General features: G+C 38.1%; 1 protein-coding gene across 1 annotated transcript; it reads left to right on the top strand.

Moving 5' to 3' along the window:
• Positions 1 to 2,163: 2,163 nt before the first annotated feature.
• Positions 2,164 to 12,752, top strand: LOC136397200 (vascular non-inflammatory molecule 3-like). Its single transcript, XM_066371767.1, is given in 8 exon segments — positions 2,164 to 2,376; positions 2,488 to 2,618; positions 6,780 to 6,972; positions 8,204 to 8,495; positions 9,787 to 9,956; positions 9,958 to 10,161; positions 11,281 to 11,454; positions 12,134 to 12,752. Coding segments are annotated over 8 exon segments (1,587 nt in total). The 3' UTR covers positions 12,344 to 12,752.
• Positions 12,753 to 13,750: the final 998 nt, after the last annotated feature.

Raw genomic sequence — 13,750 nt, 5'->3', positions numbered from 1 at the left:
TATATATATTCCTCACTCATTAGTTACTTAGTAGCCACATAACTTATCAGATCAACTGACAAGGTATTTCAGTGCTTGTGGTCTAGTAACAATTATTTTACCTAATAATAACCCCCAAAGTGCAAAAGTAGTGATGCTGTCAGATATGCTATGGAGAAGCCATGTTGTGCTTGTTATGTATTGTCAGAAAGCCAATAGTAGCTTGATGCTACATCATTCACCTCAATTTGTCTCATCACATAGGCATTTTATCATCTCATATCAGCATTAGAAGAAGAAAGGTGAGTGTAGTACAGTAAAATATTTAGAGAAAGAGAGAGAGACCACATTCATGTAACTTTTATTATAGTACAATAATCATTATAATTGTTCTATTTTATTATTAGTTATTATTGTAAACATTCTACTGTGCTTATCTAAAAATTACACTTTAGGCGTGCATGTATAAGAAAAAAAAACATAGCATACTTAGGAATTGTACTAACCACAGTTTTTAGACATTCACTGGAGGTCTTGGAACATGTCTCCCTGCATAAGGGGAACTACTGTAAACAAGAACTACTGACTCTTTTGGCATCTAAGCGACATAAAAGGAGCTATATTTCAGAGAAAATTCATCTGGTAGCTATATGTAAAATGAACAACTTTGGCTGTATGGGAAATAGGGAGATAAAAAGCAGACATCTGGCCCTAACTGCATATTTCAGTTGGTTAGAGCATTATCCTCATATACCAAGATTGCAGGTTAGTCCTCTGTTCAGGGCACAGACAAGAATCAACCAATGAATGCATAAATAAGTAGAACAACAAACTGATCTCTCTCTCTCCCTCTCCCATCCTCCCAAAATAAATAAGTATATAAAAATTTTAAAGCAGACATCTGTTTTAATATATAACACTACAAAGAAATGTTTAAAAGAAATTTTATGATGAATTGGGTATGGGAGCAGAGGAATAAGAAATGTCAGAAAGGCAGTTTAAATGAATAACAATTCTATCTAATATCTTTTAAATATTTAGCTTTTGGAGGCCTACGGACACCCCTTCCTGAAAATTAACTATTCGGTGATGTACTAGTACAAGTATTTAAGGAAGAGGGCTTCACTTGAAAAATGAGCAGATTTTATCAAGATGAAGAAATGGTATGAACCTGAGCCCAGCTCCAGAGTTTTCTGCTCATGAACTGCACAGCATCAGCTAGGGTCCAGAGAAGCCCCGAGACTCAGCCCAGGGGGCACTCACCGTCATTGACCATGTTATTATCTATCTACATTTTACACTGTGTTCAAATAAAGTTCCACTATTTCAGACTATTATGCAGTCTTTCCAAGAGAGGCTGGCAACTGTGGCTTCTGCTGACATTCTCTTATCGTGCAAAAATTCAGGGCCACTGATCAAGATCCAGTGAGCCTATTCATTAGCGTGTATATAACTGTTCTTCCTTGCCATTTTGCGAGCTCTATTAAAACTGGGACTTGCTTTGTACACTGTTCTGTTTGTCACAATAATGTACATAAGTTTTCAACATAACTGTTGTTATGATGTCAGCCTTCTACAATGGTCCAATATTGACTATATATATATATATATTAATATATATATTATTCATTTCAGAGAGAGAGAGAGGAAAGCAGAGAGAGAGAGAGAGAGAAATTTCAATTTGTTGTTTCACCCACTTACGCATTAATTGGTTTGTTGTTGTATGTGATCTGACTAGGTATCTATCTCCCTACTTTGGTGTATCTGCATGACAATCTAATCGAGTTACCAAGCTAGGGCCCAATGTTGGTCCTATTGATGGAAACACTGAACTACCAGGGAATTATATTCTATTAAAAGGAAAGAGTTCAATAGCCAGTGTGCTTTAGACTGGGTGAACTCATCCAGTTGGCTCCTTAATTCCTCCTTTAGAGTTTGATGGCCCTCTGAACAGTGTCAATAACGGCACTGTATGCTTGAGTCAATCCAATTATGCAATCCTGGCTGTCAGTTTTCTTGCACATCATCCTTTCACAATGATGTGAAATGAATTCTGTGCAGTTGTGTAATGTATTTGTCAGAAAATATACATAACTGGCAGCTGGTAAAGCTTTAACATGCAAGTTTCTCCAGTGATACAAAATATAAGCATCTGAGTTTATCAAAGGGTACTGAATCGCAGCTATGATCACATCACATTTTCCACATTATGTGGCTGTTTTTTCCCTCCTCTTCCTCAGTGTTGGTGCCCTGGACACTTTTATTGCTGCTGTGTATGAGCATGCTGTTATTATACCAAACGAAACTAAAATACCTGTTTCAAAAGAAGAAGCTCTGCTACAGATGAACAAGAATATAAATGCCTTTGAGGAAGCAGTTAAACAGGCAGCCACCCAGGTATTGCCCTTTTCATACTGGCTGGGATATTGTAAAGGAAATTTGAAACTTGATAAAGTGTGAGTGTTCAGAATTTATGAAAAACTTCTTTATTCCCACTTGTTTGGGTAGGGTGCCCATATTATTGTGACCCCAGAAGATGCAATTTACGGCTGGATCTTCACAAGGGACGCCATTTACCCTTATCTAGAGGATATTCCAGACCCAGAAGTGAACTGGACTCCGTGTAAAGACCCTCAGATGTAATGTCATTATCCTTTGACTTTTGAAGAAAACTTCATGATATTGTGAAATACCAATAGCAAATGCAGTAACTTGACTAGTATTCTTGCTTGACACATAGAAAATCTACGACGTTGTGCTTAGATACCTCTCATGCTTCATAATGTGTGCTATCTGGCATGTGATTCCTGTATGGTAAATGACTTGAGATGATAGTGATCCATTGTTTTTTTATTGTAGTTTTCTTTATTGAGTAATATAGTATGTATATGCATAGTTTTTAGAATAGCTGTGCTTAATTGAGTTTCAACAAAGTGAGAAATTTGTGGTATCTAAGACTTATGTTTCCAAATTTAAGTAAGTTGGTTCACCCGTGATCAGATGTCTCCTTTATAAGAATGGTAAAAAGATGAATGAGCTATGTTTTTAAAGAGCTTTGATATTGTTATCACTAGCCATGTATTTAGTATAATGAGTGGAAGCTTCATAAGACTTGAAAAAGTAAGTACTTTTTCTGAGACCACTTTCTACCGCTTCTTAGCTGAGTGATGTGAGGCGGAGAACATACACGTAGACACTTCTGCTTCTTTGTCTGTAAGACATGGATAAGATTTCCTCTCCTATTTCCCTTACAGAGTAGACAAGAGGGTCAAGTGAAGAAACACACATAGAATCTGTACACTTTTCCTGACCTGTGATGGCGCAGTGGATAAAACGTCGACCTGGAAACCTGAGGTCGCCGATTCAAAATAACCTGATGCTTCCTGCTCCTCCCCCTTCTCCCCCTTCTCTCTCTCTCTTTCTCTAAAAGTGAATAACTAAAATCTCAAAAAAAAAAAAGAATCTGTACACTTTTGTGCCCTCTCCAATGTTAGTTACCACTATTACATTTTCAACAGAAGGAACTGGATCTAAACTTCTTTGTTTTCTTGGCCTTTGTGAAATTGTACTTATTATTTATAGCTGTAGGTTAGGTATAACTTTCTTTTAAAAAACTGTATGAAATAGAAAGATTTATGAAATAGATTATTTTAGGCATATTTACTTTTTAAAATAGTGCATGCATAATTCATTGACACAACACTACCAATGCATTAAAAAGTAATTTAACTCATTAATATTAAATTTACATGCATCTGTTTGGAACTATATCTATTGCAGAAAAAGAGGAAGTTAAATAATTTTGACTATTGGAAATTGATAAGAATGCCAGAATGCTGCAATGTAGGAACTCAACTATGTGAGTCAAATCTCGCCCTGAGACCTTCACTTTTGGAAAAATATTCTCTGAGTGTTTTGAAGTCTGTGTTTACAGGCACCATGTAACCATGACTCAATGTTCACTTGACTTGGGGGCTTTTTCCAGAATAGGAAGGATTCATTATTCGCAGTCATTTAGGAGCCTTACACCAAAATACACCTATCTGCCTGAGCTGATAAAACTGACTTTCCCAAGAGAAAAATGTCTGGAAGCCTAATTAGTATCTAACAAATTATTTTTAAGTTTGGAAGATATGTGACTGATGAAACTTTAAAATTATTTTTTTTATTATTAATTGAATTTATTGGGATGACATTGATTCACAAAACCACACAGATTTCAAGGATCTGCACACTGCATCATGATGCGCCCAGGGCCTCAAGCAAAATCCCTTTCTGTCCTCAGTTTTGTTCCCTCTGCCCCCCTCCACCTGGCTCCTACCCCTCCTTTCACTCTGTCTGTAACCACACTTTTTAAAATAGTGCATGCATAATTCATTGAAATGACACTACCAATGCATTAAAAAGTAGTGCACACTATAACCAAACGTTAACCACACTGTAACCAAAAGCGTAACCACACTGTCTATGTGTTGTACATATGTGTTTTTGGCTAATCCCTTCACCTTTCATCCAGTCTTCTCTCCCCTGACAGTTATCTGTCTGTTCCCTGTGTCCATGCTTCTGTTTCTATTTTGTTCATCAGTTTATTTTGTTCATCAGATTTCCACATATAAGTGGGATTATATGGTATTTGTCCTTCTGCAAAAGGTAAGACTGCCTTAATTTTTACGGCCATGTGGTTTTCCATTGTGTAAATATTTCACAGCCTTTATCCACTCATCTACTGATGGGCACTTAGACAAGTTTTCAGCTCTCATTTATGAAAAGAAGAAGTATAGGCCCTGGCTGCCTGGCTCAGTGGTAGAGCGTCAGCCCAGTGTGTGGATGTCCTGGGTTTGATTTCTGGTCAGGGCACACAGGAGAGGTGCTCATCTGCTTCTCCATCCCTCTCTCCACATCCCCTCCTGTAGCCAGCCATGGACTGATTGGGGCAAGTTGACACTAGGCTCTGAGGATGCCTCAATAGCTTCTGTCTCAGGTGTTAAGAAGAGCTTGGTTGCTGCACAATGGAGCAAAGCATTGCACCTAGTAGACTTTCTAGGTAAATCCTGGTCAGGGTGCATGCAGGAGTCTCTTTGTCTCCCCTTCTCTCACTGAATAAAAAAGAAAAAAGAAAAAGAAAAAATACAGTATTTAATATAATGGTAATATTTATTTTTTAAAAATGTTCCCTAGTAATATATCAATATATCCCTAAAAGAGATAATAGAAGGACCATGGATCATTTACCTCATGTTTAAATACTGCCACTTTAGAATACTGACGTGTCTCATGCTTACTTGCACTTTCCTTATGAGGAGCTAATAGGAAATATTTAAGTGTCCTAATTATTTACCCAAGAAAAGAAAAATTAAACAAATTACATAATAATTACACAGGGAGCTAATAGGCAATATTAAAATACCCTAATTATTTACTCAAGAAAAGAAAAATTAAACAAATTACATAATATTTATTTAAAGTCCTAATGAACATAAATGTGGACAACATGCCTTATTTTTTCTGAAAATAAATGATCTAAAACAATAGTTATAAAGCTGTTCTTCCTATTCAAAGGTTAGCTCAGCGTTAATCGCGGAGGGGCTGAGGGACCCTGGGGACAGCCTGAATGAACGCTAAAGCAATGACGTCATCAGTTTCCCGGGCTGTCCTCTTGCAACTGCCAAATCCATAATGCCCATTATTTATTTATTGAATGCCTATTTGGTCCCAGGAATTGGACCTGGTACACTATGCACATGATCTCGTTCAATTTATGTAGGAGGGATAACTATTCCCATTTTAAATATGAGGATAGAAGGAGGCTTTAGGCTCATAACCGGTAATTAGCACGGCTGGAATTTAGCGCAGCCTCTTCCATTGAGCCGTGCTGGCCGGATTTCCTCTGAGCGCCTGAATGTCCCACAACATATTTACATTTTCCAGGGACTAGTGACGCTACTTCTCTGACAGGGTGTTCCAGATGATAAAAACAAATTGTGTCTTATTTTCTGCTGAAATCTCTCCACAACTTTCTTTCACCTTTGTTATATCCACATTATGTTAATATCCACTCTGTTAGTATCCACAGCTCATCTTCAAATTAGAGCCTTCCACATACTTGAAGTCAGCTATCATTCTGCCTATTTCATCATCTCAATCTTTTCCTATTTTCTAGTAAATATCCTAGATATTTAAAGCTAATGTGAATATGGCATTACTTTGAAAAGCAATTTTATAGTCTATTTATGTTAAAGTTTCCCCCAAGGACTCTCTCAGGTAGAATGGAAGCTATTATGTTGCATTGGCCGATGAAGAAACTGAGCCAGAAGAGTCAAGTGCATATTTTTTCCGTGTCTTTTTTTTTCTTATTTTCTTTAAAAAATATATATTTAGTAGATACTACTACATTTTTTTCTTTATAGAAGATGATTTATAGAGGGCCAATTATTTACTGGCTCCTAGTAAGACTATGGCTAGGCTATAGGGAAGGTCCTCTCCACTAGAAGAGACTGTTCAACTTCAAGCCCCTCGTTTGCCTTCCTGGGAATACTTTATAAGAGAAAGTGTGCTTCTCATCTTTCTCTTCCTCCTCCATTGCCTTTGCGCTTCTGTCTTTCACTGCAATCTGGAGTCTGACACAAAAAGTAGCTCAGCTTTCATAAAGATAAAGATTCCATTGCATGGGAGTTATAAAAGTCCTTTGTTGATTTAAATTTTTTCTGTTGTGTAATAAGTAACAGGCAAATAAAGTATCACTTAGAAAGTTCAGAAATCACCAAAATATAGGAGATTTAAAGCAACATCTATTGAATTAGGTTAGGCTATGCTCCAGTGCAAGAAAGACTCAGCTGCCTGGCCAGGGACAACGCTATCTACGTCGTGGCAAATATGGGGGATAAGAAGCCATGCAATGCCAGTGACCCCCAGTGTCCTCCTGATGGCCGTTACCAATACAACACTAATGTGGTGTTTGATTCCGAGGGTAGGTTGGTGGCACGCTACCATAAGGTGAGAATCATTCATGTCTTAGCTAAACTTGCTTCACTTCTTTCATTTGTTTGTGGGAAATATGTGTACTTGTCTGTTGGATGTCGGTGGGAGAACTTTTGCAATGGACACTTTTCTTAATGATTACATTTCAGTTGAAAAAGGATTTGACTTACTTTGGTTTCACATATGGAGTCTGAGTTTAAATCAGTCACAAAATAAGATATAGCAAAATATTAAAACAGTAATAATAGTGTCACAAAGTTTTTAATATTCTCTGAGAAAGGTGAAATGCTCTGTTTTATCCAGGACCTAATACCGGAGTTCGTTTTTAGAGCCAATTTAATAACATTTTGTATTAGCTTTAGATATTCATGACATTATAAACTTTTGCTTTTTGTTGCAATAATAATGAACTCCAACTGAAAGTGGATTAACCACTCTCTAAAAAAAAAATTGAATTTCCTTGCTTGTGTACCTGAAAAAGCAGAAATCATAGAAAGGGTAGGTCTCTTTTCAGAATTAGTCTGTGTCTCAGAGGCTCAAAAAATGTCATCTATCTTTCCAGCTCTCTTAGTCTTTGTTACATATTTGGTTTTTTCCTTTGGGTTAACCATCTTTTTAGAAGCTCCATGGCTGCTCAGCATGAATCCCACATTCTTACAGCAAGAAAACACAGAGGAAGAGTGTATTTTTTCAACTGAGAAATCCTGCAGAAACTTCACTGTGCCTTGACTCTGATTAGGCCACATGCCTTCCTTGAGCTGCTCCCTGCGGGATGAGGGACAGGCTGCTGCACGGGGAGGGTGCAGGAACACAGGGTGCTAACTTACATGAACCTAGAGGTATCATAGGGGGAGCAGGACAACATTCATTGTGTTAACATGCATCAGACTTTGCATGAGTAGTGCTGTTGGTATTTAAGGAGTATAGTGGGAAACACTCTGAAATTTGTCATATTCAAAATTCAACCTATGATTTTAGGACAGAAAGAATCACTTAATAAATATATTTACAGATGTAATCTCGTTGGTGGTTGATTGGTTGGTTGCAGAAAAATGGGTTTTTGATTTCTAATGTCACAGTGAGAAAACTCATAGACAGTGGTATACTTGGTAGAATTTAAACATATTTATGTGTGTGACAATTTTAAATGTGTACATAGTATGCATGAGAGAAACATTTTATGAATCCTGTAACCTCTGTTTGAGTTTTGTTACTGATTTTCTCCTTCTTTGCTTTTTGTTAACAGTACAATCTCTTTGCACTGGAAACTCGTTTTGATTTCCCCAAGGATCCAGAATTTGTGACTCTAAACACTCCTTTCGGGAAGTTCGGCATTTTCACTTGCTTTGACATTTTATTTTACAAGCCGGCTGTGATGCTGGTGGACAAGTTTCAAGTTGACAGCGTTCTCTTCCCCACAGCCTGGTATAACTTGCTGCCCTTCATCTCAGCTGTGCCCTTCCACTCGGCCTGGGCTAGGACCATGAGGGTCAACCTGCTTGCAGCGAATGGCCACAACACCAGCATGCATAGGACAGGTAACTCACACTTGTCATGAACCAAGTGGCAGTGGCAGTCTCAAGAAGTCTACATTGACTTTCAAGCCACATTTTCCTTTAATGATTATTTAATTAACTCTAAAGTCACAAAATTCATAATTACATAGGTTTCTGTACCAATATTCTTTAAATGGAACATTGTCTCTTTGAGTAAAGAAGGGTGTAAACATTATCATTGAAATTTTATCTGAGGGGGAAATTGGAGGTAAAAATAAGTCAAGCCACATAAGGAAAAAAAGCCAGATCTAAAGAACTTTACAGCCAACATCTATTAGTAATATTGAAATAAATCTTGTTGAGGTATCAAAATCACTTTAGACTTGACCAGGTTTTTAGAGTGCATTCTTTATACAGTGTGGAGCAAAAATAGGTTTATAATTGTTCACATGGATAACAATTAATAAATAATAATACAAGAATAAACTCTGTATTGCATACTAAAAACTGTAAACCTACTTTTGTCTCATGCTATAGTTTCTTCACTTAAGGTAATGCAGACTTCCCTCTTGACACCTTTCTTTTTTATTCTTTTTCTTTTTTTATATTTTTCCTGAAGTGAGAAGCAGGGTAGCAGACTCCCGCATGTGTCTGACTGGGATTCACCCAGCATGCCCACCAGGGGGCGATGCTCTGCCCATTTGGGGCATGGCACTGTTGCAACCAGAGCCATTCTAGTGCCTGAGGTGGAGGCCATGGAGCCAACCTCAGTGCCCAGGCCAACTTTGCTCCAATGGTGCCTTGGCTGTGAGAGGGAAAAAGAGAGAGAGAAAAGAGAGTGGGAAGGGTGGAGAAGCAGATAAGTGTTTCTCTTGTGTGCTCTGACCGGGAATCGAACCCAGGACTTTCACATGCCAGGCCGATGCTCTACCATTGAGCCAACCAGCCAGGGCTCCTCTTGACAGCTTTCTTATTCATTGATCCAGAGGAATCTCAAACAAATAAGTTAGATCAGGGAGGAGCTAAAATTATTCTTCGTGTATGGTGAATTTTCCAGTTTGTTTTTAAGTTGATTTATAAAAGGGGGGAAGTACCTTAAGTAAAAAAAAAAAAAAAAAAAAGGAAAGTCATTCAAGTCAAGTAATTTCAGTACAAGCAGAGCCAACAGACTCAAACTGGAACTTATGCCAACATAAAAGCCATCTCCTTACCTATCTTGAAATTTTTTTTGCTTCCATAACTTTTATATTTAATTTCTTATTGGAATGGTTTTATTAGTTTGTCACTATGCAAAATTTGAACCCAAGATTGTGTTTCTTTCTTTTGCTCATAGGGAGTGGAATCTACACACCTCAAGGAATCAAGGCGTATCACTATGACATGGAAACAGAGAGTGGCCAGCTGATGCTCTCAGAGTTGAAGGCCAGGCCTCGGAGTGAACCCACCTACCCTGCACCTGTTGACTGGAGTGCTTATGCCAAAAGTATCAAGCCATTTCTCATCTGAGCAGTCAGAGTTTTCAGAGATAATTACTTTTGACGAGTTCACCTTCATCGAGCTAAAGAGAAATGCAGGAAGTTACACAGTTTGCCAGAAAGACCTGTGTTGTCACTTAACTTACAAGATGTGTGAGAAGCGAACAGATGAGGTGTATGCACTAGGAGTTTTTAATGGACTGCACACTGTAGTTCGTCCATTTTATTTACAGGTAGAAATGCTTTAATTTGTTAGAATGGCTTCTTTATAAATTTTTCTTCTAGGCCACCATTGCATTTTTAAAAAAAGTGTATTAGATTCCGTTAATAGGAATAATGTTACATTTATCACTGAATTTCAGCCCCACCGCTGATAACACTTTATTTGTTCAGTCTTAGTAAGAACAGAATTAGTTCTCTTGGTTGCAAGGTAAAAACATAAGGCAGATTGATTAGTTCTCAACAAAGCGGGTTCAAGTTTTAAAAAGTGCAACTTCCATGCATTCTTTCTTCCTTTCTTTTTTTTTTTTTTTTTTTTTTTTTTGGTCAGGTTACTTTAGAGCAGTGTTTTTCAAAACTGTCAACTGTCAACTAGATCCCAGAGTGACAAATCCATTTTACATCATGACCCAGTGCAGTCAAGATGTGTGACTGAGTTACAAGAGATATTCAATCAAACAAACATTCATGATATAATAATTGCGTGCTGTGCCCTCCTATTTTTAATATTCTAGTTTATTTCATTTTGCTTAATTGAAAAATAGCCTGACGATGCAGGGGTGCAGTGGATAGAGCATCAGCCTGGGATGCAGAGAAACCAGGTTTGAAACCCCGAGGTTACTGGCTTGAGTGTCGATTTATCCAGCTTGAGCATGGGCTCACCAGCTTGAGCTGGCTTAACTGTGGGATCATAGATGTGACCCCATGGTCTCTTATTTGAGCCCAAAAGTTGCTGGCTTGAAGCCCAATGTTACTGGCTTGAGGCCAAGGTCGCTGGCTTGAGCAAGGGGTCACTGGCTCGGCTGGAGTCTCCTGGTCAAGGCACATATGAGAAAGCAATCAATGAACAACTAAGGAGCTGCAACAAAGAATTGATGTTTCTCATCTCTCTCCTTTCCTGTCTGTCTGTCCTTGTCTATCTGTCTCTCTCTCTTGTTAAAAGGGGGGGGGTAATTCTAACCCACTGACACTGAATTGATTTTAGAATTCACTAATAGGTTATGACTTACAATTCAAAAAACTCTGCTTAAGAGGCAACCTAATATACATTTCTCTATTCCTTGAAATTGTGTTTTTTGCTGAGAAAACATTTCCAAGATTTCTAACCACTTTTCCTTTCTTTGCCTACATAGATATGCACATTAGTGAAGTGTCGAACCACTGACCTGAGAACTTGTGGGAAGCCTATAGGGTCAGCTTCTACCAAGTTTGAAGAATTCTCCCTCAGTGGCACATTTGGAATGAGTTATGTTTTCCCACAGCTCATTCTCAGTGGGAGTCAGCTTGCCCCTGAAAGCTATTATGAGGTAGGAGGTTTTCAGGATAATGAATTTCTTTGAACAGATGAGGTAGACGGGCATAATGAAAAATATTTAAAATAATGAGTCAGTGTTGCAATGTTGTGGCTCATATTACCCTAGCAACACTTTAAAGACATGTGGAAGCTATGATATGGAAGACAAGTGTGGTTCTTGACTGCCTGTAAGGTGTAATGGAGAATTTGATGTTCATTTTTCTACATAAGTATGATTTTGAAATCCAAGGCCACTGTAACGTTATGGAGAAATTAAAATAGAAATATTGATTGCAGGTGGTGGCAGGCAACTAATGTTTTCCCTACTTGTATGGTATAGAATATCTAAGTTAAATAGATTAAATAAGGCATCCACAACTTATTTCATGGGTGTGTTATTTTAAGAAGTTATAATAATGATAGTAATACTGAATACTCTCTATAGTGCTTTAAGAGTTAACTCTTTTTTATACATATCTTTTTTAACCCCTGCACAATAGATTTATTTGCTGCATTTTCACCCAATGTCCCTTTGCTATTAGATCTTTGGATCTGAAACATGGGTCTTCTGACACCAAATTCTGTGTGCTTTTGACTATTTTATGCTGCTTTTAGAATGATATTGACAGAGAAGGCCTGTGGGCTGGAAACTGAGCTGTTCACAGGAGTTAATCCCTTGTTTCTTTGATCAGGTTTCGAGAGATGGACGTCTGAAGAGCAGAAGTGGAACTCCTTTGCCGATCTTAGCTATAACCCTGTATGGGAGAATGTATGAGAGGGACCCTCCGCGCTTAAGGCAGGGACCAGGGAAACACAATGCTCCTTTCATCCGCACCCTTTCAGATTTAGCCTCGCAAGGAGAGGGAGAAAAAACAAACAAGCAAACAAACAGAAACCTTTAGTGTCAATAGATGTGTGCACAAATTTTACATCTTTCTACTTGCTCTAGTACATACTCATGTATGGGAGCTTCACTGATCTTTTATGTAGATGCATCTGAGTCTGTGTAAGTATGCATATGTACAGTAGAACATATACTTAAATGGGAGGGGTCACCTAGAAAAATTCTTTTGTGGTAATTGCTCTAATGTATGCAAATGTTTTTCCCATTTGTAAATACATAGGGTGAATACTGAATATACAGGGGTTTGATCTCAGTCATTTAAGAGACAGAAAAGTAAAAAATAAGGGAATCTTTTAAGTAATTTGAACAACTTTTTAACTAACTAAAATTATTCAATTAACTCTTTATTCTACTCTAATGATGTATTTGCATGGAAATCTGATACTTAGAATGAAAGTAAAAAATAAATAATCTCCTTCAGACCATAGCAGTTTCCTTCTGAAATCATTCTATTCTAATACCTATCTAATTGGATTAAGTTTCCTCTAGACTCAGGGATCTATTGCAGACTGTGCTAGACTGAGAACTTCCATAGAAAGTGTCACCATGTCATTTCCCCCCTTGGTCTATAAGCCCTGGTTCCCGAGTCCTTTTTCTGGTTGGTCACCGTTGAACTCAAGAAAGAGACACACATGAGAACAGGGGACTCTTTGGGATACGTGGGACTGATTCAGGCTCATTCTGAGTTTGGAAACAGCCCTTTTTTCATAAAGAGGTGTGACAATTGCTTGCTTTCTTAGGGTTTTCCTAGGTGTTTATTTCCACTTAATTTAATTCACTCTGGTTCTAGGAAGCTGGAGAAGTTCTGGGCAGCAGGAAACGCCCTTGGTCTTTGTTTCTATCATTGTTAGGTCTTTCTCCAGGGACTGTGACACTAGAATCTTAGGATTGTCACTGTGCCCGTGACTTCCTCCTGATGGGCTCGTGCTGACTCCTTCAAGGCATCTTTCCTCTCTCTCCTAGACAGTTGTCTGGAGGCAGCATTAGTTCTGGTGACCTCACCTTCTTCACCACCCCTGATCCTCTGCACCTGGTGTGAGCTAGCCTCTGTCTCCTCTGTTTAGTAGAGGGAACTGCAGAATCACCGAATACAATGGGCATTCTCAGCGTCTACTCACCATAACTCATTGACACAGCTGCCCTTCTGAAAGTGGTTTTGCCCTTTCCCTTGTAATGTCCCACGTTTTCAATTTCTTTGCCTCTCTCCCCTCTCCCCTCAACTCTTATTTCATTTACCATGGTTTATGTTAAAAACGAAATTCCATTTAGCAAATCTGAAAATTAAATTGGTTTTATTAAATTATTCATGAATCTAGTAACAGAAGGGTGCTTTGAGTTATGCAAAATGGAAGTGATTTATAAGCAGAAATTAGGCAGGACAAGGAGGTTATTAGAAAATAAAGAA

Source organism: Saccopteryx leptura, chromosome 3 (genome assembly GCF_036850995.1).
Source record: "Saccopteryx leptura isolate mSacLep1 chromosome 3, mSacLep1_pri_phased_curated, whole genome shotgun sequence".
In the NCBI taxonomy this organism is placed as follows: domain Eukaryota; kingdom Metazoa; phylum Chordata; class Mammalia; order Chiroptera; family Emballonuridae; genus Saccopteryx; species Saccopteryx leptura.
This window is presented reverse-complemented; position numbering and strand designations above follow the sequence as displayed.